This window comes from Melitaea cinxia, chromosome 3, assembly GCF_905220565.1.
Source record: "Melitaea cinxia chromosome 3, ilMelCinx1.1, whole genome shotgun sequence".
NCBI classification, from domain to species: domain Eukaryota; kingdom Metazoa; phylum Arthropoda; class Insecta; order Lepidoptera; family Nymphalidae; genus Melitaea; species Melitaea cinxia.
The window spans coordinates 13,980,335-14,007,574 of record NC_059396.1 but is presented as its reverse complement, the minus strand read 5'-3'; the positions used below and the strand labels follow the sequence as shown (position 1 = coordinate 14,007,574).

At 34.5% G+C, this 27,240-nt stretch overlaps 2 protein-coding genes across 3 annotated transcripts; both read right to left on the bottom strand.

The window, feature by feature from the left end:
• Positions 1-209: 209 nt before the first annotated feature.
• Positions 210-17,822, bottom strand: LOC123669207 (villin-like protein quail). Its single transcript, XM_045602833.1, has 16 exons — positions 17,771-17,822; positions 17,105-17,197; positions 11,251-11,364; positions 10,886-11,094; positions 9,217-9,415; positions 8,827-9,132; positions 8,370-8,666; positions 6,512-6,688; positions 6,115-6,201; positions 5,635-5,728; positions 4,150-4,383; positions 2,473-2,610; positions 2,061-2,216; positions 1,698-1,804; positions 1,189-1,374; positions 210-605 (listed from the first exon to the last, which is right to left on the bottom strand). The coding sequence occupies exons 1-16, from the start codon at positions 17,798-17,800 to the stop codon at positions 492-494; spliced, it is 2,541 nt and encodes an 846-aa protein (XP_045458789.1). The 5' UTR covers positions 17,801-17,822; the 3' UTR covers positions 210-491.
• Positions 17,823-23,543: 5,721 nt separating this feature from the next.
• Positions 23,544-26,640, bottom strand: LOC123669206 (elongation factor Ts, mitochondrial). 2 transcript variants are annotated; one of them, XM_045602832.1, is made up of 4 exons: positions 26,593-26,640; positions 25,587-25,736; positions 24,349-24,600; positions 23,544-24,203 (listed from the first exon to the last, which is right to left on the bottom strand). In XM_045602832.1, the coding sequence occupies exons 2-4, from the start codon at positions 25,734-25,736 to the stop codon at positions 23,679-23,681; spliced, it is 927 nt and encodes a 308-aa protein (XP_045458788.1). In that variant the 5' UTR covers positions 26,593-26,640; the 3' UTR covers positions 23,544-23,678. The 2 variants fall into 2 exon arrangements, with proteins under 2 accessions (XP_045458788.1, XP_045458787.1); XM_045602831.1 differs by lacking the exon at positions 26,593-26,640 and adding an exon at positions 26,112-26,156.
• Between the last annotated feature and the right edge of the window lie 600 nt (positions 26,641-27,240).

Sequence of the window (27,240 nt, the reverse complement as noted above, 5' to 3'; positions counted from 1 at the left end):
TGATAGTTATGATAATGTACATATGTTTTCAAACAAACCAATATTTTATGGATTTTTTTAAGGAATTTGTATATTGTAAAGAAAATTATTAATTTTATCATAAAATTAATGCCTAGCTAATAAGTGCTACATTTGTGAAAAAATAAATAACATTTTAAAAATTCATTGTTTTATTTAATTTATATAAAAACAACTTATGCTCCTAATGATTATTATAAATACTACGATAACACAACAGCAACATTAAAAACAAAATAGATCTTAAATGATAAATAACAATATCAAATGTCATTTAATTTCCAAGTTCATTCAAGCATACATTCGAAATATTAAGCAATAGCTTAGCTTTTATTAAGCTTGCTCATAAGGCTCATCATATAGAATTAAAGTTAGAAACGAGACAATAAAATTATTAACTATAAAATAACAGTTACAAACAGGTGTCCAATTAAATAAGTGTATAGCCGCACAATGTAATGCTATATATTGTTTCAAAATAGTCCCACGGCTTTTTTTAATTCTTTTTGTTTCCACGAAGGCAATGACCGAAACTCATTGTAAGCCACGTTGAATGTTGACACAAAATCGTCGTGTGTTAGATATAGCTGGAAAAAAACACATTGTTTAGTTTATACCTACTTTAAATAAAACTATTATGGTATGGTAATTATCAGAAATTAAAATCAAAATTGTTGTCGTACTGGCAATAAAAACAAAACTTAAACAATACATGCAGATCTTAGATAACATATACATCGGACTAAAGTTTTTAAACTTTTTTGATAGCATGTAGGTACATCCACATATGATATAATGACTGGAAAGATCATTTTAGTCAAACTATCGTCACAAACATCTCTGCAATGAATGGAGCTGGTCACAGCTCGCTGGCACAAATTAACGGCTAATGCTTACACTAGTTACTGCCATTGGTAATAGAGTAGCCATTGGTAGTAGATGTTTTTTTTTTCAGTTTAGTTTTTGTATTGTTTGCTTAATTTTCAACCAGAAAACAATAATCGATTACGATTAACTTTAAAGTTTTACTTTCTAGTACTTGCTTAGTACTTAGCCAGTACCAAACAGACAGTCGAATTGCCGGTAGAGTCTTATTATCACCCTCGGTACGGGTACGGACCCACATAAATGCAGTATAAAAACTTTAACGATGCTTATGTCATAACTTACTTCCTTCGTGAGTGGGTTGACGTCGGGCGGCATGTGTTCCTTGGGTCCACGCAGCACTGACAGCGGGTATTTCTCGTGCTGGTCGAAGCAGTTCTCGCTGTTACCGCTGTTCAGGGAATTGTTACTGCCGCGAACGATCGCCTTTCCTTCCAGAGCACTCACAATTGCACTGAACGTCTTGTGACCCTGAAATGATAATGTACTAATTATTGATCGCGTTTTTGCTCATAACTTTAATCCCGTGGGAGTTCCTTGATATAAATGAAATTTTAGTTTGATCTTATAACTATTTACGTGGATAAAAATGTTCATCGTTCAGTAGTTTTAATATGAAATAATAACAAGTCAAGCAGACATATTTATAAGGTAGAATGACGAATTATTTTTTTATTTTTTATTTTTATTTGCTGGTTTAAACAGCGCTTAAGTTGTTTAAATGGATCAAAGATAAAATAAAAATAACTCAAAATTAAAATCAAAATAAACTACGGAAGTTAACTAAAACTGACCTTCCACATAGAATTTTTCCAGTGGGGAAAGAATCCTGTGAAATTTGGTGGTTCACGTCCCTGGCTAATTACTATTATAGGTGTCTCGGGGTCGCGTGCTGCTGGATCTGCGTAGGTACGTTTAGCCCAAATTAGAAATGATTACAACTCTCTTAAACTATTAAGTACGATCAAGATTTAACACCGAGAAACAGTTTGTTTAGAAATATCCTATATCAACAAAACACGAAAACGAAAATTCTTGATTTCGTTTGCTTTTTGGGACCGCTATAGCTCAGAGGTATCGCATATTTAATGCACATGATTCGTTGAAAGCTAGCCTCTGAGCTACCCCACTTAAGAAGGAAGGTAGCGAAAGTCTACCTTGTGCGAGGTAGGCCAGGGCTAGTGAGCGCGCGTCGTCGCGGGCGCGAGGTCCGCAGTGCGCGCCGAGCCACACGAACACGGCGGCGTGCGCGTCCAGCAGCGCCACCATCTCCGGAGCCAGCTCGTATTGGCTGAATGACGCGATCTCTTCGACTGGAACGAATTACTTTCTGAGCACGCTGTATAAATAATATTTAGCGTTTATGATACAGCCTCGGTCTAGTTTAAACGCTAACGGTGAGTCAGGTAAATGTAAGAAACAAATTGTCATGATTTTTATATTTCATTGTTTTATAACAAGTTTTGTGTCGCCCATTTAAGTCAATAAAATATTATTATCATAAATTAAGTAAAATGTGACGTGTCATAACTATTGCAAATAATCGACATACCTATATTTATAACTTACAGGAATATTGACTTGCCGTTCCGAGTGAAACGTAGAACAAGCGTGGAGGTAAAGGACGCTCGACTTCTTTCAGTGGAGACGGTTGGAGTAAATGTCGTCGGTCACCCAAAGCGGCCCAGAAATCTGCCTTTTCTTTTCCTGTCATAACAAAACATTGTTACCGTAATATCGGCTATTAAAAGATATCAAAGTAGAAAAAAGTGTGTTTGTCAGCTCGGACACGCGACTAGAGTTTACTTCTTAAGAACGTTTATCGTGATATTTAAAAGTTAAAATTAGTGATGTTCCGGATATCCGTATCCGTATCCGCGGATATCCGCGGGAAAAATGAAATCCGTATCTGTCACTTTTATCGCGGATCTAATACGGATCACAATATCTTAGATTATGTGATTAAGTAGTATAATCAATAATATTTGGCACCTTTAATTACAATCATATATTCTAGTAAGCTATCTTACTGATGGTATAAAACTCAGAGATTAGTTCAGTTCTTTTCTTATGGCTTTTAGTTTAACTCAAAGATACTAAATCAACTTCAACAAATCGACATTTTCTTATATATCATCATCATTACAGCCTATACAGTCCACTGCTGGACATAGGCCTCCACAAGTTTACGCCAAAAATAACGTGAACTCATGTGTTTTGCCCATAGTCACCACGCTGGGCAGGCGGGTTGGTGCCCGCAGGGCTGGCTTTGTTGCACCGAAGACGCTGCTGCCCGTCTTAGGCCTATGTATTTCAAAGCCAGCTAGTTGGGTGGTTATCTCGCCACCGGTCGGCTTTTTAAGTTCCAAGGTGGTAGCGGAACTGTGTTATCCCTTAGTCGCCTCTTACGACACCCACGGAAAGAGGTGGGGAGGCTATATTCTTTAGTACCGTAGCCACACAGTATGATTATTTATAATATAATAATATAGGTAATGAGAAAATCATTTTCTGTTTTTTTTTTTTTGGTAGTATTTATTTATATAGACATTTGTATCGGCAGCGGACGATGTAACAATAACGTTAAATGTTGTTGTTTCAAAAATATACGTATTAACTTTTATTTTATTTTATTTTTGTTTCTTCTGATCAAAGTCCCAATATCCCGAAATTTTTTTTCACCTTAGGGTTAGTCGATCTAGCGACCCTGATCCTGTCCGTCGTTGCGGCGGGCATGACGTCAACTATCATTTCAATTTCACGCACCGACACCGATTGAGTGAGTAAATAAAGATCCGTATCCGTATCCGTATCCGCGGATCTTGACACTAAATATCCGTATCCGGATCCATATCCGCGGATATACATTTTTGACGATCCGGCACATCACTAGTTAAAATGTTCTATAATATTAATCATATGATAATTTATTAAAACATTAAAATAAAAATTCTTAAATCAAGACATAAATTGACGCTTGCTAAACCGATAGGTAGGTACAGTAGATGTAGGTAAATATAACTACTAAGTATTATACATATATCTCATGTATCGCGCTATAAAGCGTAACTCTTACGTAACTATCCAGAGTCACTCTCTCAGCGTCACTTGCCTTGTTTCAGACGATTTCGGTCAGTATATTTTTTTCATACTGCGCACCTTATAACGTTTGTTAAGGAGTAAACTCAAAACCCCCAAAAGCCGTCGACAGTCCGCGCGATCCCCAACGTATCAAACATGTCGTACCCTGCATGACGAGGGTGTGGTCGGCGGCGGCCATGTTCTTGGCGACCTCGCGCTCGTCGCCCGTGGCGCTGGCGGCGCACCACACCCACACGCGCGCGCCGTCCCGCAGCACGTAGCAGGCGCCGGCGCGCGCGGGCGGCCCGCGGCCCGCCTGCACGCCGCGCGCCTCCCGCGCGTACTGCCCCGACACGAGGACTAGAGCGCGCGCCGGCGGGACCAAGCGCCGGCCGCTCGCTGCAGCACGATTAAACCCATGTTACAGTCGAAACTATTGACCCAAGTAGGTAGATAATTATTACTTGTCGTTGGTTCAAAGAACGTCATAATTGAGCAAAAAATACGCAATAATCGATTAGATTCGATACACCGTCTCAAAGATAGATCTCTTTTCGTACTGTATAACTCAAAAAAAAGGACATTTGTCTATCTCTCACTATGATGGATAGGTTGGTTGATGTCCTGCATAACTTGAAATAATTTTAACTCAACAGCCTCTTATTTATTCCATGGGTGTTTTCCGGAAAGGAAAATTAACGAAATTGTGTGTATTCGAAAACGAAATTAAAACGACACCAATCCAATTATTTCAATTCTCTTAAAGACCTATTATCGCATTAATAAACATTTTATTACTAAGAAAGCGATATTTCAATCTTGATAATTAAATGAACAAGCACGTAGTAAATTCATAGTCTCTACAAGCGTATGACGAATTTCCTTTTTTACTTATAACGCTTTAATAAATCACAAAATATATTAATAACGTGCTAATTAATAAGCTGCTCAGCGACATGAATCTTGATTTAATATAACTACCTAAAGCAATTTAGTCATATTTGTTATGGGTGTTTTTTAGAGGTACATAACTTTCAGCCTCAAACTTATTAACTCAAACATCCTTATTTACGAGTGGTATCATACTTTGTTGTTTATTTTATCAATATTTTTCTCTATTTATATGGGTTGTCTGTAAGAGATTACTCTTGTAAGACCGCCTTTGTGCTTTGTTTAGTTAGAATATTGTAATTTTCCGTATGTAATTTCATATGTGCAATAAAGTATTTATAAATAAAAGCGCTTTAAACCTCATAAATCGGCTAGTACTTAATATTAACACTAGACCAAAAGATGCGACCCCTAGATTACATAGACTGCTATAATAATGCTTTTTTTCTTATTTATTCTCCAAATAATTTTACCCATACTAACTAATTGTAGTATTAACTTTTAACAATATATTCGTTTTATTATATAATAGTCGACGTGTGAGACATATAAGTAGCCCATATCAAAAAATATTTATAAACTAATCTAAGATAAAAATCTTTCAATATATTTGAATATGCATGAAGTAGGTACATTTTCTAAGATTCTTTAAAAAAAATGTAACCGGGTACATACATAAAAAATAAAGCACAGCCTCCTGAAGGTGTGCAAAAGTGATTGTTAATCACTAGCCATGTCAATATACATATATGTACTTACGATCGTAATCGGTTGCACTTCCGATGTATGTAATCATTCGGCCTTTGAAGATTTGCAGAAAATGCGCTGGCTCCTTGCCTTGATAGATCCAGGCCTATTAACAATATTTTATTTATTCATGTTTCAACCGTACACCATGAATTGTTCACAAAAATCAAGTTTGTATTCAAAAAGCCGTAGTATATCGTAATAAATGATAATTTCGTTTCAGTAATATAAATCTTAAAAGAAACGGTAAACAATTTTTACGTTGCAGCAGCACCGCAGGTGTCAATTATTAGATCTCACTGGTCTAAGTATATTATCTGATGTACTACTTGCGAACACTATAGTGGTGTACACTACAAAGTAAGCTGGAATCGAGATTTAACGGTATAATTATTAATTCACTGTTAATAGTGTCAATTTACAAAAAACAGCTGCCTGCAAATTTTCGTATCATAGCATAAATCGTAAAACTATGGAATATTGTTACTATACCTGAATAGGAAGACGCGCTAACTTTATGTACAGATCTCTGGCTTCTTTTGCACCCAAATTCCTCAAATCATTTGGCGAAGAGCCACCCTAAAACGCACAAGAATTAATAATATTATACGGATCAGTCTGTATCACCCCACTGCTGGGCATAGGTCTCCTTCCCCATATAGCAGAAGAATCAGAGCTTAATCTACCACGCTGCTCCAGTGCGGTTTGGAGATATAAAGTTGGAAATATAGAGATTAAAACTAGCCAATATGGCAGTTTTCGTGCTTAGTAGTAACAAAAACATGTGCAGCAAAATCGTTTTCTAATTTTTAACAAGAATAACAAGTGTCCATCTCTTTACAAGCTGGTGTGTTTATAATATTTATAGTAATTATCAGGGCCATATTACCATCCAATAGTACAGTACGGTCTGATCCCCCGTGGGCGCGTGGTAAGTATAGAGCGCAATGTAGCAGTCCTGGTCGAAGAAAACAGCCCGCTGCGGCCGCTCTACCTCAAGAAGTTCGCCCTCCAACGTCACGCGCCACATACGTAGAGACCCGGAACCATCGTCGGGCAGCTGCGCCTAAGATGTAAAAAATTAAATTTAGTCTGAATTTCCAATATATGTATTAGAATAAGATTAGATGGTAAGGGGGCATGATGGCCTTTAATTATTCGAGCTATTTTTCGATCAGTTTAGACCCCCCCCCCCCCCCCCTTAAGTGAGATTTAGTGAGATTTACGCTGAATATAATAGAGATTGACGGGAAATAATAAACTGTTCAAGTATACTATAGTTAATTTATTTAAATTAAATAAAATTCAAAGTCAATAATAATACTAAATGATTTTAGTAGCCATGAAATTTATTTTAGCGGGCAAAATGAACACTCAAAATATATTTTTTTAGTTGATGTGAGATTTTCGACTATCCCCCTCGGTTTAAATGAGATTTGGTGAGATTTCATTGGACCCCTCCCCCCATTCTGAGCTAACGTAATTGATGTCCCTTAAGTATTGTATAAGAAAAAAATCTCCATTAACCTTTATACTTCTAATTTCAATAACACTCTGGTGTCGTCCAACGTCCCAATGCATATTTATATTTTACAACTATACCCACTGAAGAATTAAACCATCGCTATTTTTTTTAAACTAAAAATAGTTTCATGCTGTTGCATAAAAATAATATGTAAAAATCATTACCAAATTTTACACCGTTAGGTGTATGTAGAATTTCCTAATGAATAGAATAAAATAAAAATGTTGTTACAACTAACCAAAATTTGTATGTTTATATCTAATATATAAAATTCTCCGAAACGGCTTGACCGATTCTCATGAAATTTTGTGTGCGTATTGGGTAGGTCTGAGAATCGAACAACATCTATTTTTCATCCCCCTAAATGTTAACGGTAGTCCAACCCCAATTTTTTTAATTTTTAGATAAATTATTTATTTTTTATTTTATTATGATTTTGCGTTGAAAAATACATACTACCCTAAATTTTCACCTTTCTACCACCAACCCCTATTTCGAAATAGCGTTTAGCGGCAAGACAACGTTTGCCGAGTCAGCTAGTTAGAACGAAGTACTTTACGGCACGCTTGACGAGCGAACTGAAAAAAATGTGATACTAAAACCGTAAGAAAAATATATAACGGAAGTGACGTAATATCAGTCACAAGACTGTATAATATGACGTTTGTAAAACTAAAATATTAATAGTAAACTTTTTTAAAATTATTTATGCAATTTTATACCGTCGACAAAAATAAATAAAGACATATGTTTTTTTATTTCACTTAATAGTTTAAATTATTATTATTTTGTTTGATTTATTTTATTTTACGGTATTTGTTATTTTCTAAAATACTAAATTTCCTAAATACTTTTATGTACTTAATTGAAAACCAATCAACAAAATTTAAAAAAAAAAATCAAGAACTAGAAAATATATATAAAATTCAACTTTTTTTTTTTAAATTGTGTTGCTTCTATACTATCCGAAGGAACTTCGTTCCAACTTGGTGTCCCATGTTTTACTATAATTTTAATATTGTCTACAACTCGGAACAACATCTATTTTTCATACCCCTAAGTTATAAGGGGGGGGGGGATTGATCAGCTAGTATGGTTATACTATTTTATTTTTAGTTTATTTTTTGTAATATCGAAAATATTATTAAATACGTGTATAACTATAACATAGTCAAAATATAGAAATACACATTTTAAACTAATGTATAACATATATACTTACTTCAGCCGCTAACCATGAATTGGAAGCGAGACTGACAGCGTCCAACTTTGTAGTAGCAGACCGCGCCGCTCGAACGCGTACGTCGCGGCGTGCATCCGCCCAGCTCCAGCGATGGAACAGTGCAGCAAACTCCAGCGGCTCGCGACCTGCGATCATAGTAGCGACCCACCCAGACAGCCTCTTCGCCCGCGCTAGGCCTCGGGCTGCAGCAAGTGCACCGCGACCCTCAGATGCAGGTGCATTGGCTCCCACCCAGGCCCAAACACCGCGTGACCCACCATCTACTACGTAGACACTCTGCAAGATATGTATTATCTGATGTTCTTTATTTATTTTAAAATATGCTTGCTACTTGCTAATAGGTAAATCCTTTTCATTTAAGAAACAGCAAAAAATTATTTATAGTGCAAATGACTCTACACGGAATAAAATATGCAATTTTGCAATTATAACTTACGTCATCGTTTAAATCTTCTCTGTATAAAGGTGCACGCTTAATTTCTTCCAAACGTGCTGCAGACTTTTGTGACGGTACGGAAACTGGTGAAACTCTCGGGGGTTGTGTTACTTTATACAATCTTGCTGGTCGTGGCGACTCAGTAATTGGTGGTGGCGGTCGTACGGAACGTGATCGGAGCTCGAGTAGATTATTCAACAGCTCTCGGTCCACCACTGGCAATGTTTGTTCATAACCATCATGCGCTATTGCTATACGACGCATCATCATGCCCTTTTCTGGCCCACGAGCCATGCGGTAAGCTATCTGCAAACCAATAAATGAACTTAAAGATATTTAATTATGTATGAAATAAGTACTTATTTTTGATGTATATGTGATGATAATCACCTTAGCCCCGAAAATTTTCTCGATTAAATTAGCTGCTCGGCCGAGCCACAAAACGATTAGGTTAGACGTGTCCAGCACGAACACCCCATCAGATGATAGTTCGGCCCATGAAACTGGTTCTAGTTGCAATACCACAGGTCTATACCCACGCACGCGGTACAATCGAGGACCACCGTTCACGGAACCATTGCGGAGAATTCTGTCAAGGAAGATTATTATTTGCTCTAGCTATATAAGATAGCATTTTTATATAATTAGGGCGGCAAACAAGCGTACGGTCCCCCTGGAAAAATAGGCATTTATTTGATCGACATACCTCAAATGCTTTAACACTCAGGAACGACCGACAGATTAACGTTTCCTAAATGACAGCTCAAGAAAAAGTCATTCGTTTATACGAATGTCTTTTTTAACCGACTTCAAAAATGGAGGAGGTTACTCAACTCGATATATATATATACATACTGTCGAATCGACCAGGCTCTGTACATAGATAAGTATAGTTACAAATATTGTGAGTAGGTGGTGGTTTTGGCACATACGATTGACTGTCTCGTCGATCGTCGATTGTCGTGGCCTGATCGTTTCATGGTTGTTGTTTTTTGCTTGTATATGACATTAACATTTTAAAAGAGTACAGAGAGTTATTTCCTTCGCCTATTTTTTTTTTCTTGGCCTACACTAGGGACAAAGGCGAGGATATAATAGAAAGGTAATGTCTACCAAGACATTAGGATTTAGTATTAATTAAATATTGTGACTAAGTTAAGGTTGCTTGATAACACTAGGTACATAATGTTTAGATGTAATTTTTTTTAGTTGATTAACATTTTACTACCTTACCTTTTTTATTTTTGTTGAGATTTTTTTCTGTTGAATGAATATTTTTCGTTACGTGTGTATAATCAGCTTATGGCGAAATAAAACTATTTTCATTTCATTTTAAAACTCGCTATGACACCACAAATCGCGGTCAGTCGTTCCCGTTCGAGGTTGATATTATTATATTTGTTTTGTAAACATATTTGTAATAACTTAGTTTGGATGCATAATCACGTAAAGTTTTCTTAATCAGCACCGATAATACGAGCCTATGGTAACTTTCAAAAAAATATCATGTATAATTGTGTTTGCTCACAAACAAAAAAAAAACCGACTTCAATTACATCGACAAGTCAAACAATATAAGTAGACGAAAAAATAGTCAAGTAAATACGTGTTATCAAAGATTATTCAAAAAATGCTAATCAAATCTCGTTCAAATTTAAATGAGACTACATGACAAGCATTAGCTATCGATTTAAGTAAGAATCATCAAAATCGGTAATCCCAGTAAATAGTTATACGGTTATGTAACGCAGGTCGACGAATACATAGTCAAATAAATACGCATTATTAGATATAGCTCGAAAAGTACTTTTCAGATCTAAATTAAATTTAAATGGGACCAAATGACACACAACACATTCCGATTAAAAAAAATCATAGTTATCGGTCCAAAGTTCCACCAGTCAAAAGTTCTGAAGTAACATTAACATAAAAAAATACAATCGAATTGAGAACCTCCTCCTTTTTTTGGAAGTCGGTTAAAATTATTACTACCTAATACAACAATGGGTTTAGAAAAGGTCAGTTGAGTACAGCGTACTTTCAGACAATATCTACTAACCTGATCCCATCACGAAAATAAGACAGCATTCTTGGTGATTCTTTAGTTGCGCTTTCCCGATAGAGTACAACCGGTGACCCCAGATGGGCCAACAGTTGGGTCGCACGACGTAATGTAAGCGCTGCCAGCGAACTGCTCCTTTCGCTAGCCCAGGCGTGCACATGTCGTTCAGCATATTCGCCATTTCCATTTTCTTTTATTTCGCGACGCTGATGAATTACGTATATTTAATATATTGTATTATGACAATTAAAACATGACTTACGATTAGATAAAAAATGAAAGAAAAAACTTATTTTCTAAAAATGTTAAGCAGTTTTATAATTGAAAGCGTAAGTTACGTTTACAAAAGAAAGTCGACTTACGATAACATCTGGCCCCGCTGGCTGGCCCGGAAGAGAACAGGAATACACGAGATAAGCCTCGGTGTCGTAGAATGTTCCGTAATAAGACCGATGTAACATCTCGGTACCAGATTCCTGGAAAATAAGATGACATTGAACGTGGCTTATTAAAGGAATTAATTTTTATAACTTACTGTCATTTTACAGAACTATTGTTTTAGTTTATATTTTTTATTTTATTTGTATGATTGTTACGTAACAACAGTATAATTTTATTTTCAAAAATTGTTATTCCTAGATTCCGACTGCGCAAAGTAAACGTTTCCTTTCTGGGTTATGGTATCCACATGTATAATAAATTCCACAAATAATTTTGCAATTATCTGAACATAAATTTAAAGTGTTTCATCACTCATCATCTCATCACCACTTCAGCCTATCGCAGTCCATGGCTGGACATAGGCCTCCACAAGTTCGCGCCAAAAATGGCGTGAATTCATGTTGTGTTGTCACCATGCTGGGCAGGCGAGTTGGTGACCGCAGGGCTGGCTTGGTCGCACCGAAGACGCTGATGCCCATCTTCGGCCTGTGTATTTCAAAGCCAGCAGTTGAATGGTTATCCCGCCATCGGTCGGCTTTTTAAGTTCCAACTTGGCAGTGGAACTGTGTTATCCCTTATTTGCCTGCTACGACACCCACGGGTAGAGAGGGAGTGACTACATTCTTTACTGCCGGCTACCATGCCTATGTCCAGCAGTGGACTACATTAATCTGACGTGTGGATAATATTGATTTTGATTTCACAAAGTTTAACTTTATCTATAGCTACTGCCGAAACAGACGCAATCATTATACGGATGCCATGGTCAGCTGTTGGAGTCGAAATTTTAATAAACATATGGTGCTAGGTATCACATAAAATAATTCTTTGGTAAATAGACATGAAGCTCACTTTTTAATAATATTTTGCGAACTATAATAACTTGAGTCTTCCCTGTGGAAACTCCTATATAAAATGTTAAGTTCCATTGGGGATACTGATAGATCTATCTGGATCGAAAAATGCCCAGATAAAAATTGTACTTTAACGTATCAAATTTGAATAAATTATTTGAAATCCCTGTTTCAAACACACAATAGTTCACAATAACTTTCCATCAATCCATCGTTTTTTATTTGGAACTTTCAGCAGGGTTATGTCATACTGGTAACGGAAATCCAACATGTAAATGTAGTTAATTTTTATTACCTACTCGTTCATACAATTACAAAATCACGCATAAACTTGATGACGTGGTCGTTTCTCGCGATCATTGCACGGCATCTTAGATTAGAAGAAACGCTTTCATTTCAACGCAAACTAGCGCCGACACCGTAATTTATACATATATTCATATCCATTATAAACAACAGAACATTAAATGGTAATTAGTTTGTATATTTTCACTGTTAGTGCACTAGCTTCAAACGAATCCATATAAATATTTGTAGGGATCTAACACTATGATTGCATACGGGTAATCTTTGTTGAGCATTTAGTTCCATTATGTTGTTAAAAAGTACATCAAGTTAAAATTAATCGTTTGATTAGTAATAGCGAATCGAATAAATCTAATGACCTATTTATTAAATGATATTGAGTTAAAATAGTTTGGTCGCGGTCGGCTGGCGCCCACTGCTCCTTTGCTAGCGGTACCAAGATGTTGGTGGGATGAATCACTGCTTTTCCGTTACGAATGGTTTATCATTTACAATGGTTTGAAATCACATGATTTAAAGCACTTCTTAAGTTCCGTCTAAAGTGAAAATTTTGTCTAAAATTCAAAAAACGATATCTGCATCTATGTCAGAAATGAACTCCGAAGTTCCAGGCTAATGGCGAATGTTTAAAAATAGGTTATTGGTTTTTATCCATTGTAAATAAAAACATAATTATATGTATAATAATTTTATCCATTGCAATAGGTTTTTTTTTATTATCAAATTATTGCATACTTTGATTATGCAATTGATGTTGTTATGTGAAGTAACAACAATTACACAATCATATATCATTTACATTTGAATCTAGATCAGATTTAAATATTTATTAAAATTGTTATGTAAAAAATTAGGTGACAGTTCCTTTGTGTAATTGAAGCGAAGTGGGCATTATCAGTTACCGTTACATCCGTCGAAAGTAGAACGATTTATTGTTAGGAGGTAAACTATTATGTTATTATATCAACTTATATCTAAGATGGCTAAGGTTTACGGTTTCGTCTGTTAGTTTCACATAAACCCATAGAAATTAAAAATATACTAAAATATTGCTATATAATAGATTGTTTTGAAGGTATAATTTGTCTTATACCAATATTGTTCTTTCGTCAAACTAGTCCTTTATAAAAAAAAAAAAAAATTAAACATCTTAAGGACGTTTCGAGTAAAAAGGCATTTGGTACTCGTATTTAGTTATTTACCACATCGTGCTGGTATACTGTGATCTAGATAATATAATTGGACACATTTGGGTTATTCTGTGAAAATAATCATATTACCGTACGATGTTTCCCTTCACTGCCAACCGTTTAAAAAATGTAAACACAAAAGCTCTTAGATATACGAGTATAAGATATTATTTTGGTTATGAACTAGTTATCAACTTACAAGTTTTAAATACTGAGCCGTCTTGGCGCGGATTAAAAGCATAAAATGTTTTTGTTGCAAGAGAAATTCTCTAGTCTAAATGTTTATCTAGTAAATAGCCGCAGCAGCGAGGCGAGCTGTTTATTACTATTATTATTATCAATCATAAGCTACAGCGTGTAAATCATGTCCAGACATTGCATTGTGGATGACTACCGAGCGTGAGACGTGCGGCCATTTCGCCGAGCATGCATCTTACTGCAATTATGCATGGACGGTAAGCCCATGAATAATTGTGTCCAACTTTCTTTCGTTTTTTGATTTCATTATTTTTCGGCACTGTAAGCAACAACCATTATAAGTAGTTTCTTTGACTATTATTAACATTTTTTATAAACAAAAATCAGTAACATAGGAAATCGATTTTATTTTTAAATTATAATCTTTTCATTAGGTAAGCTATAAAACCCTTCTAGGATAAACTATTTTCGACGTAGGTATTGTCCATTATTAGGTACTACAGAAAAAATAGCTGTGGTTTCCGAAAAATTAAAATAAGTATAGTAATATTACAAAAAAATAAAACAAAAAATCAACTCATACAAATAAAATAAATTAACTTACGCTTTGGAATAATTTTGTTACAATGAGTAAAGAAAAATACAAACTTCAGTGTTAACAAACTTACCATCTTTAATAAAATTATTTAAACATAATGAGCATTATTTTAAGGTAATGAATTTAATAAAAATACATTTGATATGACGACGCGTTGGAGCAACGGTCACAGCACTGGTTTGAGCCTGTTGCGCTAGCGGTTGCGGGTTCGATCCCCACACATGCTAAACATTTGTATTGGCCATATAGATGTTTGCCGTAGTCTCGGTGTTTCTGTAGTTCCTGAGGGTCTCTACACCGTGCCTCGGAGAGCACGTTAAACCGTCGGTCTCGATTGTTATCATGTACACCTGATAGCGATCGTTACTCATAGTAGGGAATATATCCACCGACCCGTATTGGAGCAGCATGGTGGATTAAACTCTGATCCTTCTCCTACATGGGGAAAGAGGCATAGTAACATTCAATATATTCCAGATATTTTTTCTACTCGAATTTGAAGTAATGCTTACAATGACAAAGGTTAATGTCTACAATTTATACGAATATATTGGTGCGTTTGTTTATATCGTGAAATAAATAAAGGTAGATTAGACATGGTGTAACTGGAAGATAAGAAACAGTAATTTCCTTTCTCTTCCTATTTTTTTAAACGACTCGTTACGAGCAAAAGGAAAGGTTACAGTTAAATCTAAAGTAACGTCGTTTTTTCGGTTTAGTAAATTACGGCTCCGGATATCACTAAAGCTAGAATAATTTATTTGTTGTGTAACCGTTTATATTTTATTATTTATTATTATGTATATATAATATACTGAGATAATATATTACTTTATTTGTTAATGTACTTTGTTAAAGAAACTGACCAAAAATCACTTGAAAAATGTTGAAAGTTTAAATCTACGGAAATTTAAAGAAATGATAAAATAGATTTTTGTGTCAACCTTTCACAATACTATCTCAACATCCAATAAGATAACAACTGAATTGTCGAAAAACATATTCTCATCATTAAAGTTTCTCAACTGTTAAGCGTTTCATTCTCAACAACGTATTTACCTACTTAACAATGGTGTTGTTCCATTTATTTTTAGCAGTTCTTGTCACTAGGTAAATCCTATTTAATTACGTCGATAGAAAATTATTTTTGAATATTTTGAATCTGCTGATTCATAAGATTAATAATATAATCATTTTTGTTTTGTTAGTGAGAGGAGATAAATTTTAAACTTTATTGCTGCAGTATATACCAAGTATAATTATGTACATTTATTATTTGTGTTCAATGGGTATTACTTGAAAAAAAAATCATCTCATAATTATATACACCAATTTTTCGCATTTATAGGGATTCCGACTCATCTGATTAAATCCTCACGGTTCATTGAAAGCTTTATGTGCAACTCTTTATATATATATGGAAAATATTCTATTGTCTTGATTTTGATTTATATCTACAGATACATAACTATCGTAAATTTACAGGAAACAGACCACGACTAAAATAATGAGTGGTACAATAACATGGTTGGGTTACATGGCATTGTCATACCCAGAGAAAGTAAAATCTGTACGAAAAACCTTTTGTAACGTGTGCGTGATAGTTCACTATAGTATGTACCGATTTGTAACATTATTTGTAAATCGTATTCGTGCGTGCTAATGACCATTTCGCACGGTGTTCGTGAATGAGACATTTAAAATGACTTAACAGGTGAGTGCAATTATCAAATTCATAATAATTTATTTTTATTTAGCAGATATCTACGACTCCGTCCTTTATAAGTATTATAATTTTTTTTTAAATATGATATCTTAATATTTTTAGTAGTTTGTACCACAGGAAATGCAATAGTTATGTGGTACTTATTTAGTATAACGATGTTTGTAATTTCATTCTTATTCCATTATTTCACGTCCCGAGATACGTTCATTCTATGCGGAATATGAGAATTTTTATGATATATAGACCTCTTTTTCTTGAAATTTTTATTAAAAAAAATTAACGACGAGTTTTTTTGACTTTCGAGGTGATACAAAAATGACTTTCGATATCACAGTAGTACGACGGTGTGCACAGTGTAGTCTGTGTCCAGTTAGTTGAAAAAAACTTTTAGTTACAAAAAAACATTCTCAAATAAAAGTAGCCTAAGTTACTCCTTATTACATCAGTTATATGACAGTAAAAGTCCCGTCAAAATCGGCCAGCCGTTTCAGAGATTAGCCGGAACAAACAAACAGACAAAAATTATATAAATATCATGTGTAATTAAAGAAGATATAACATACTGTAACTACTTCACGTCATGAAAAAAACCTCGGTATTTGGTAATGCCAGAGGTACCCATAATTATGTAGTTTTACATAACCACGAATTAAATAGTATTCACAACGTTCCGGCAGATAATTAAAAGATAAAAGAAACCAAGTGTAATCTGAAGCAGTAATATTTAACTTTTAACAAAAATTTTAATTTCATATACAACAAAGTTATCTCCAGTTGATTAGATCAAACAAAGAACATGTACCTATAAAGGTAAGTGTATCAAAGTGTATAGTAAAATTGGTTGCTGTTGGCCGTATTTTTTATCATATATTAAATTTCCATATTTAAGATATACATACATACCGTGACTCTCCATATCAAAAAAGTGGTGTGATCACGAGGAACGGTGCGAAAGGTAGCCTCCGTCGGCGCGTTCCGCGGCTGTCCCACGTCTTCCTGTACCACATGATACGCACTATATACCACCATTATTTAACATAACAAATTACACATCTCGTACGACTAAATTCAAATTTACGTTTGCTATGTTGACAGTCGTATTGATTTTATCATATTTTTTTATTAACGCGGGTATATCAAACATTAAATTCATAAATGAAAATGTTTCATTTTTAAATTAATATCTATTTATTCTTTGATGTATATAAATTCACTATCACAAAAATATTTTTATGGTGTCTCAAAGCAAACTACTTAGGTAGTAGGCGATTAGAATCTGTTTGGGCAATATAGTAAATTAAAAAAAAAATGATAGATGTGTATATAATATGGTCATTTATATAGTCTAGTTTTTATTTTAATGTTCAAGTTTGAATTTATTCAATTAAAAATAATTAATAACTTTTTTTAAAGTTTAACACAATAGTTAATTATTTGTTTAATAGTTTATGCGTATATTTGTAATGATATAGCTACAACACGGAGGTCACTTTTAATCGACACTACCAAAAACTCAAATTGGCGCACTTTTTATTAAGAAACACTAAACAAAATCACAAATTGCTTTACTTGTTCGGCGCCTACTTCCAGGATGTGCATATTCTTGGCCGTTGTCACTGACGGACTGGTCCCATCACCGCGAGCTCGCTCCCACCCGACACTCAGCCGGTAGCCACTCAAGAGAGCACCAAACAAAACGACCGTGACGGTGATGCACAGTCCAAGACTAACTAGTTACTAGTACCGCTGACCAATTGATGAGAAAAGATTTTTTCATGCTAGCTGAACACGCATAATTTAATAAATATAGAAATAAATTACTTCTCGCGAAAGTCTTGAGTGGCGTGTTGCAGCCAATTGATGACCACGGCGTTTATAAGATAGTGTTTTCATCTCCATTACCTTAATTAACATTCGTTTGCAAAAAATGTTACAATGCGTTTGTAAACATACTGGCGCTCATACCGAAGAAGAGACGTTTAATAATAATTCTGTGGTGTTAAGAAAAAGAAGATATGTACATAATATATTTGAACTCTTCATAATGGGCAATTAATAAGATAGCAACTTATGTGATTTATTTGAAAATTGTAATTTATTTAATGTTCAATATAATAGTGGTTAAACTCCTTTTTGCCATGAGACATAAATAATAATATTTTGAAGCAATAGGTGCAAAAATCTTATTTTTAAATTTTTTGACTTATCTCCTTTTTTCTTGATACCAAAGAATTGTGATAAAACAAAATTTTATTTGTGGTATCAAGAAATGTATGTAACATAATTATATTTTTATATATGTTACATAAATAAATAAATCGTTACAATAATACAAGTATAAAACGTAAATATAATTATAAAAAATTAAAAAAATTAAATTAAATTTCGATATAATTTTTATACTTATATGAATTCAATCTAAAAAGCAATTGATGGTAAAATTATAATCTCTACACTGTTATAATCACTGTACTTCATACCGTTTAAATATATCTATCACATCTTGCCAATGTTTTTGATTTTTTATATTTTTTTTTTCATACAACTATTTTGAAATTTTATAATATTATATTATATTTTGTTAATTATATTTATTTATTTTAAATAAGTAAACCTGATTAAACTATTAATATTTTTATTACTAGGCGTTATAAAAAAGTTTAAAACTAGGTAGGTATTATAAAAATGTGATGCACCTGATATATATCCATCAATGTTTTTGCAAGTTTTGTTACACTTTCTTGTTCGTAGAAAGTATTTGATTAGTATCTGGTACTGTTGGTGCTAGTGAGTGAAGATGGAACTCACAGCAGAGACCATGCACTAACTGGGAGTTCTAATGATTCGCAAGCTGATACATCTGGCCCAGGAACCACGGTTCGACGCGCACTTTGTGTGCACTTTGTTAGGTATATGTCCACTTTCGTTGGTCCGATATGTGACGTTAGTTATAATGGTCGAATGTGGAAAGGTATGCGGCTGTTCCGTTTCATAATTTTTAACTATTTGCGGGCTAATTTTTAGAAGAATTACGTAATTGCTTTTTTTTTAAATAATTGGGCGATCTAGTTTCTAAATTGACTATTTACGCAAGTTAGGTAGATTCATTACTGTAATTATAAGATTTATAAATGTGTACCATGAAAATATACACAAGATGAAGTGAATATATAAACTTTATATTGTTACTAGCTGTGCCTGCGATTTCGTCTGCGTGGAATTTAAAATAAAATATCGTTCAGTTCGCAGAGTTACAAAATAAATAAAGCTCTAAAATAAAAGTAGCCTAAGTAACTCCTTATTACATCAGCTATCTACCAGTGAGTCGAGTCAAAATCGGTCCCGTCGTATCAGAGGTTAGCCGGAAATAACAGACAGACAGACAGAGAAAAATTGTAAAAAAATTGTATTTTGGTGTGTGTTTGGTATTTGGTATGTATATCTTGTATACATTCTGCATTGAGTAAAAAGCGGTTACTTAATTATTTCAAAAAGTCACACCCATTTTATTTATTTGTATAGAAGATGTATAGATGTAGTGCCATCTACTAAGTCTTATTGGTAGTACCTACATATAATGTAGAATCTAAATTAAAGTTTTGTTACTATTATTAACTTATAGTTCCAAAACATACCACACAAACTTTGTAATTGCTATTAGCTACATGTATACATATAGATATAAGTACGATCGATAGATTGAAAAATAAATTTGACAGATTCTTAAAGTAGGTATAGTTAGCATATCAAAAATATGCTCCGAAAATTTCAAGTCGTGGGCCGTTTTCATCCGACTTTCAAAAAGGACGAGGTTTTCAATTTGACTGTATTTTTTAATTTTTTTTTGTGTGTCACGTCATAACCTAATACTGAGTGGGCCGATTTTGATGAATTTTATTCGATCGGTTTTTTTTTCGATCATTTATAATTAATCCAGATCTAATATGTGTTTTTTTTAGTTATTTCTAATATTGCGTATTTGCTTGACTAACTTTTCGTCAACCTACGTTATATACGTACTACGTTACCTCATAAATTTTTACTGGATGTACCGATTTTGATGACTTTTTCCATCACAAGTTGGTCTTTTCATATGGTCTCTTTTAAATTTGATTGAAATCCGACGAGCACTTTTTAAGTTAAGACGGCCACCTGCAAAACGATTCTGCTGAACTGTCAAGAAAACTAAAAATTGCTGAAACTTTAGCTCAATTACGTTCAGGCAGTCATATAATAATAATAATAATACACTTTATTGAACATGAAAAACAGAAATATTACAAACTTGAAACTGTCTGGCTCCTGATCTCTTAATAACTTCCCAAGTAAAAAATACAGCCCCAAACATACACACATTTCCCAATACGAAATACAGTTTTTATACAATGACGTAAGTTACAAAAGTTTGGGGGTTGTCTGGCTAGAGGATTATACTATGTAAAGTATCTGGTAATGGTTGTCGTGACTTCTAATATTATTTTGAACAAAATATTAGAAAAATACGCTGTATGACGAAAGTTAGTTGGCATTTTGTACGCCTTTGCCACCAGGCCAAAGACATTATAAGTCAAACTACAAATTTGGCCATTGCTTCTACCTATGTTTGGAGCATGCGCTGATAAATTTTCAGCTTTTGTAAAATGACGAAGCTCTGGCCTTAGCTGGCTCTTGGGTTATATCTTCTGAAAGTAGCGCGACAAAAGTACAATTTTATACAATTGTGTGCGATACCGTTTGATGACCTTGAATTTTCAAACATTGTATTGTAATGCACAATACATGTTTCCTAATCTAATCATGTCACCAGAAGAGGTATTGTCATCGGGTATGTATTGTAATGCGAACAATAGGGGATTCAATCTAATACGTGGTACGCACACGTATAAATAACTTATTATGATTCGTAGGGAATCAAATGAAGCATATCAAAACATTTTGTTAATTATATACCTAAGTAGGTTATATTGCAAAACGTTGAGTTATTAGCAACTTGAATACATAATAATTACCAAGTGCTTAACGTCTGTACTTGATGTAATTTAAATAAAGATTACATACAATACATTTTATTTGATTTAAATAAGTCTGTAAGAATCTCCATGCTGTGCATAATCGTATTAATACAAAAAGAAAAGCTTAGCCAACTGCAAGGGTGTGAGTATAGTCCTACCTAAATTTATCTAAAGATATCTGTATATATTTCCTCATGTTGTTGTTCTAAACCATTATTTATTTATTTATTTATTACCATTATTGTTAACCCAGAGGAAATCACTATCGGATGCCTCCAGCCCAGGGGAGCTGGAGGGTATGTCCGATTCGCACGGACTAAAAACTCTGGCGTGTTCCTTCGCTCGCTTGGGGTGGGATCAGGGGGACGCTAATCACTTCCGCGATCCCACCGGCGTTGCCCAATTAGGGCCCGTCACCATAAGCGACCTCCGAGAGGCTTCCTCGAACACTAAGGTTGTCTCCCTCCTCGGGACTGTGAATTGCGGGCGATAAATCCCCAGGTATATCACCCGCTGGTCCGGCGTTACGGCGGCAGGTTGGCTAGGTAAGCCCTGCGTCGGCGACCGCGCCTTCCGCGACGAGTCGGGAGCGAGTTTGGGCCCTGTTCCCGCTCCCGCTCAGCCGCTTCCTTCCGCAGCATTACGGCGCTGCAGAAAGTGCTGACCATGGCAACAATTAATCAATGTCGGCCGTCAGTGAGAGATCCGCCCCGATGATTGCCGATAAGGCGCTGCGCTCCACAATCCACGCTGGGCAGGCAACGCGCGTACTCTCCGCCGTGTCCTCGGCGCCGACGTCGCAATGGTGACATCGGCACAGATAGCGTACTAAACGTTAAGCCTTGTTTTACCCCTATTAAAGATGCAATTTTAACAATACTGAAACACACGTATATGTTATTTTATTGTTATTATTTTACTATTATACATATATTATTATTTGTCTTCAAATCCTAAAAAGACTTTTTTTTGCTTTTAACTCTAGAAATGACCCACCTCCATATACTAACTTGTATACGGGAAGATATGTTATACTTATATGATTTTTATTTTAAAAGTTTCGGTAAATTAGGAGATATAATAATTTTAGCGGCGTTCTGGCAAAAAAGAGTTTTTAATATGAAAGAGAATCGATTCCCTAGTTTTTGAGATATCTTGGTTACGTTTACGCACGATTGACTGGGGAGTCTGAGGTCTAAGAGAGAGGAACTGGTGAATGCGTGACGAAAGCGTTACGAAAAGTGTGATCGGGTGAGGCGAACAGAAGTTAAGACGGAGATATAAGTTAGATGGAGCTACTAAAGCACACTCGTTTTTTTATACGTGATATTATTTTGCCCATCCGCATGCGTTTTATATAATAGACTTCAGGTTAGCAGTATCCTGATACCGTCTAGAAAAGAAAAGTATGGTCTGACTCTAATGTTATGTTGGAAGTATCCACTGAGAAACTTTTAGCCTTTATCTTGAGAAGAAGCCCCAAAGGCGGTGGACATGGCAAAGCTCCGATACTGTGACGAAGAACGAGATAGATTCATCATAGCGGAAAAAAGGCAATATATTCAGAGATGTCTCCTTGGTTAATTGGCTTAACACTGGCAGTAATCACCGGCTTTACCCGATATGCACACAAAATTTCATAAAAATCGGTCAGCCATTTTGAAGGAGTATTGTAAATTGTAACTAAACATTTTGACACGAGAATTTTATATATAAGATGATCTAGCTGAAATCGTTTTTGGATAACGACTATTGACATGTACCTACCATTAATAAAAAATAAGTTTGACAAAAAAAAAATTGTGACGTTAGGCATAGTTGTTTACAAATTTAAGTCATATTTTTATGAATTGTATTAGAACCAATGTATACTGAAAATGATTCGGATAAAGAAGATGGTGAAAATAAAAGCTTGGATGATAGCCAAAATGTTATGAAGAAATCATTGTCAACAGTCGGCTTTCGGAACAATCCTGAAAATCAAATCGCCAGGCCTTTAGCAATACGTTCAACACAATCATTTACGGGAGCTGTAGAAGAACTTAGATTTTGTAACGACTTTCAAAGGTTAAATGTTTGTAATCGTGTAACTACAACGCCCAGGCTTGTAGCAGCTTGTCCATGTGGTTGCCTGTTACGACCGCCTGCGACAATACCCTTCAGGACGAGAGAAAGAAATACACTGGCGTTGCACGTCGTGCCACCGAATGTATTGAATTATCATGGTTATAATTTCGAGCCAAGTCTTATAGCTATGTTTTGGAAGAAAGATTGTAGGATGTTCCTATGGAAAGGGAAAAGGAAGAAAATTTTTCAAGATATGTGACAAATAAATTTCTTACCTATGTCTTTATTTAAAGTACTTAATTGGTATCATTGTTGAAAAATTAATAAGCAAATGTGTACAGATTAAATTATATTTATAAATAAAACAAGTGTCTTCTAACATCTAATAACAATGTATTCTACTGCAAAGTTTGAACAGTATCTAAAGGCTGTTTTTCAACACCAGGCATGTTTTCTTCTAAAGTTTCCCCACAAGAAAACCTAACGTAGTCGAGAACTTCGACCTTATTCTTTTTTAGTACTTCTTCCATAGTAAATGACGGGTCCAACAAATACTCTTGGAAAATGAGACATGTTTCATCATCAGAGTTCTCCACTGGTTTATCTTTTTCCTTGTTACCAATTTTTTTTGGTGCACAACCAACAATGTGCTGACAAATCTGTTTTCCAATGTCTTCAATATCATTGGGTTGTTTGTAAGCAAGTAATGCTCCATATTTGCCACTAGAATAATCACTTGCTGTTGGCGGAGCAGGGTGAGTGTAAGCTGTTATTTTGACATCATTGCTGTTTGATTTCCAACATTCAGCACGACGAAGGACAGCATTTTCACCGACAGACCCAATGAATAATGCTAATACTTCTGAAAGCTTTTTACCACTGTCAGCGGATAGATTTCCTAACTGCTCACTATCTAACTCCAGCTATAAATAAAAGTTAAAATAAAATAATCATTCCTTCGAAAATGAAAAAATGGATCTTTAATATTAATTATATCACAACTTTAAGACTAAAATAAGTTGTTGTTTAAACATTATGTTGTTGTTGATAAAATAAAGAAACAGTTACCTTTGTTATAGGTCCCTTTGATTTTAAATGCGTGTGTGCAAATTTATAACAAGCCAGTGTGGCATCTTCAAGCATTTTCTGAAATTTCTCATTTTTTGCAACAAAATCTGTTTCGCAATTAAGTTCCACGAGTGCTCCATGATTCTTATCAAATTTCACTGCCACCAAACCTTGGAGTGCTTTCCGTCCAGAAAGTTTAGTTGCTTTTGCCCACCCCATGGCTTGTGCTTGGTCGTTCAACCATGCTTCAGCCTGGAAAAGATGTTATAAATTATTGTAAAATGAACAACTACATTTGCTTTTTATGATTTTAGAAACACTTTTAATTACACTTTTATTATTTAATATAATCTATACAGTAGATAGAACTTTAGTTGTGTGTTTTATGCAAACAAGGTAACCCACACAGTATTGTAAATATTGATGTTCAATGTCTTATTTTTTAACCGACTTCCAAAAAAGGAGGAGGTTCTCAATTCGACTGTATTTTTTTATATATTTTTTTAATGTATGTTACATCAGAACTTTTGACTGGGTGGGCCGATTTCGACAAATTTTGTTTTAATCGAAAGGTGGTATGTGTCAATTGGTCCCATTTAAATTTATTTGAGATCTAACAACTACTTTTCGAGTTATATCTAATAATGCGTTTTTACTTGACGCTTTTTTCGACCTACATTGTATTATACCGCATAACTTTCTACTAGATGTACCGATTTTGATAATTCTTTTTTTGTTGGAAAGAGGATATCCCTAGTTTGGTACCATGATAAGGAAACCAGGATCTGATGATGGGATCCCAGAGAAATCGAGGGAAACTCTCGAAAATCCGCAATAACTTTTTACTGGGTATACCGATTTTGATAATTTTTGATTTAATCGAAAGCTGATGTTTAGCATGTGGTCACATATAAATTTTATCGAGATCTGATAACTACTTTTTGAGTAATCTTTGATAACGCGTAGTTACTTGACTATTTTTTCGTCGATCTACGTTGTATTACTCGTCGATGTAATTGAAGTTGGTTTTTTTTCGTTTGCGAGCAAACACAATTATTACTTATAACAATAGTTTCAAAAAATAACATATTTAAACAAACTAAAACACAAGGAAAATCTACAACAAAAACACAAGGAAAATAAAAAAAAAAAAAAAAATTATTTAACGTTCTTTCGATAAGAATGCTTATTTTCATTAATCTTTTATAAACATTTCAATTAGTAAATCAGAAACTCACCTTTTCTGAATCATTATTGTGCATTTCAAGAGCTTTTTTACAGTTAGCAATAGTATATCCTGTCTTTTTTCTCAGTTTTGCCAAGAGTGAAGACTCAGCTGCTCGATAGACTGGAGTCGTATGCAAACTCCTCACCAATTGAAAGATCATCTAAAGTATTAGGAAATACTATTATTGTAAATTATAATTAGCTTAATAACCCTTATCAATAATGAAAAAATGCTTACAGACAATAAATCCAATTACAGGCTTTCACTAATTATATAAAAACATAGCAAACACATGCAATTTAATTTATTATATACAAATTTATTTTGTTAATTATTTTTTCTATTATTAATAAGTGATTGCTATAGTACAGATGAATGTGATGTTACTTAAGCATACTGTGTTCATATTAGTTGTGATGACATCATCTAAGCATTAAATCCTATCAAGGACAGATCTACACACTATATAATCAAACGTATTATAGACTTAGTTTGACAAGCACTTCAGCGTGTTACAATCCATTGAAAAATTTACCACAGAATAGGATTTGACTTTTTGCTTCATTTAATATTTTAACAACCTATAAAACAAAAATCTATCTTCGATTATGTGTTTAAAAAAGGATTTATGAAATATAAAACTTATTTATGTAAGAAATTTTGACAGAAAATACTGGTAAAACGAGAATATCAATTTTTGTAAAATAATACGTTGCCATGGAGAAATCATTAACATTCTGTTATTCTGTTGTTAAGATGAGTTGAACTAGTATATTTTCTTTTTGTATTATTGTACCTATGAATAAAGAGGGAAATAATAGTAAAATCAACACGGATTGTGTAATTTTTGTAGGAAAAGAACAGACCCATACCTTGATAGGTTATTTGATACGAACTGCCGTACTGTGCAAATTAAAGGTATGGTATAAATATTGATTCTACTTTTTGTGTGTATATGTCAGATTTATAGAGAACTTTACTTATTAGAGTTATATTCTTAAGTACATAACACTCACGAAATAATTTCGGTAAAGCTGTCAAAACGACATTGATTGTCGGCTGTCTAAATTCTGAAACACGTTCCATTCTAAGAAATATTGAGTTCAGTTGAACTTTAAAATATTAATAACATAGTAGAAGCAAAATTATGTTATTCCCGCAAAAATATTTAGTTTCTCAAAAAGATAATTTATTATTTTATTTTAGAAGACTACTCAAACGTTTATCAGTCAGTTCAGCCTATTGCAGTCCACTGCTGGACATAGGCTTCCCCAAGTTCGCGCCAGACATCCCGATTTTCTACAATCCTCATTCAGCCTACACCGGCAATCTTACGTAGATCGTCGGTCCAACGGACCGGAGGACGTCCCACTCTGCGTTTGACAAGACGCGCTCTTCACTTTTATGTTCATGTCTTTAAGACCTTGGATTGGGGGAACGAGGCAACAACGTCAACCGCGAATGCATCTCTCACCTTCGTTTCATCGACGCTATCCGTAATCTTTGCGGAGACGTTGAATGAGTTAGGCCAAATACTGGCCGGCCTAAACGAGTCCTCCCGACGTGTTGGTCTCTGTATAAACTTGGACAAAACGAAATTTATGTTTAACAACCGAGACCGTTATCGGTCGATGATACCCTTCTCGAAGTTGTTCAGGATTATA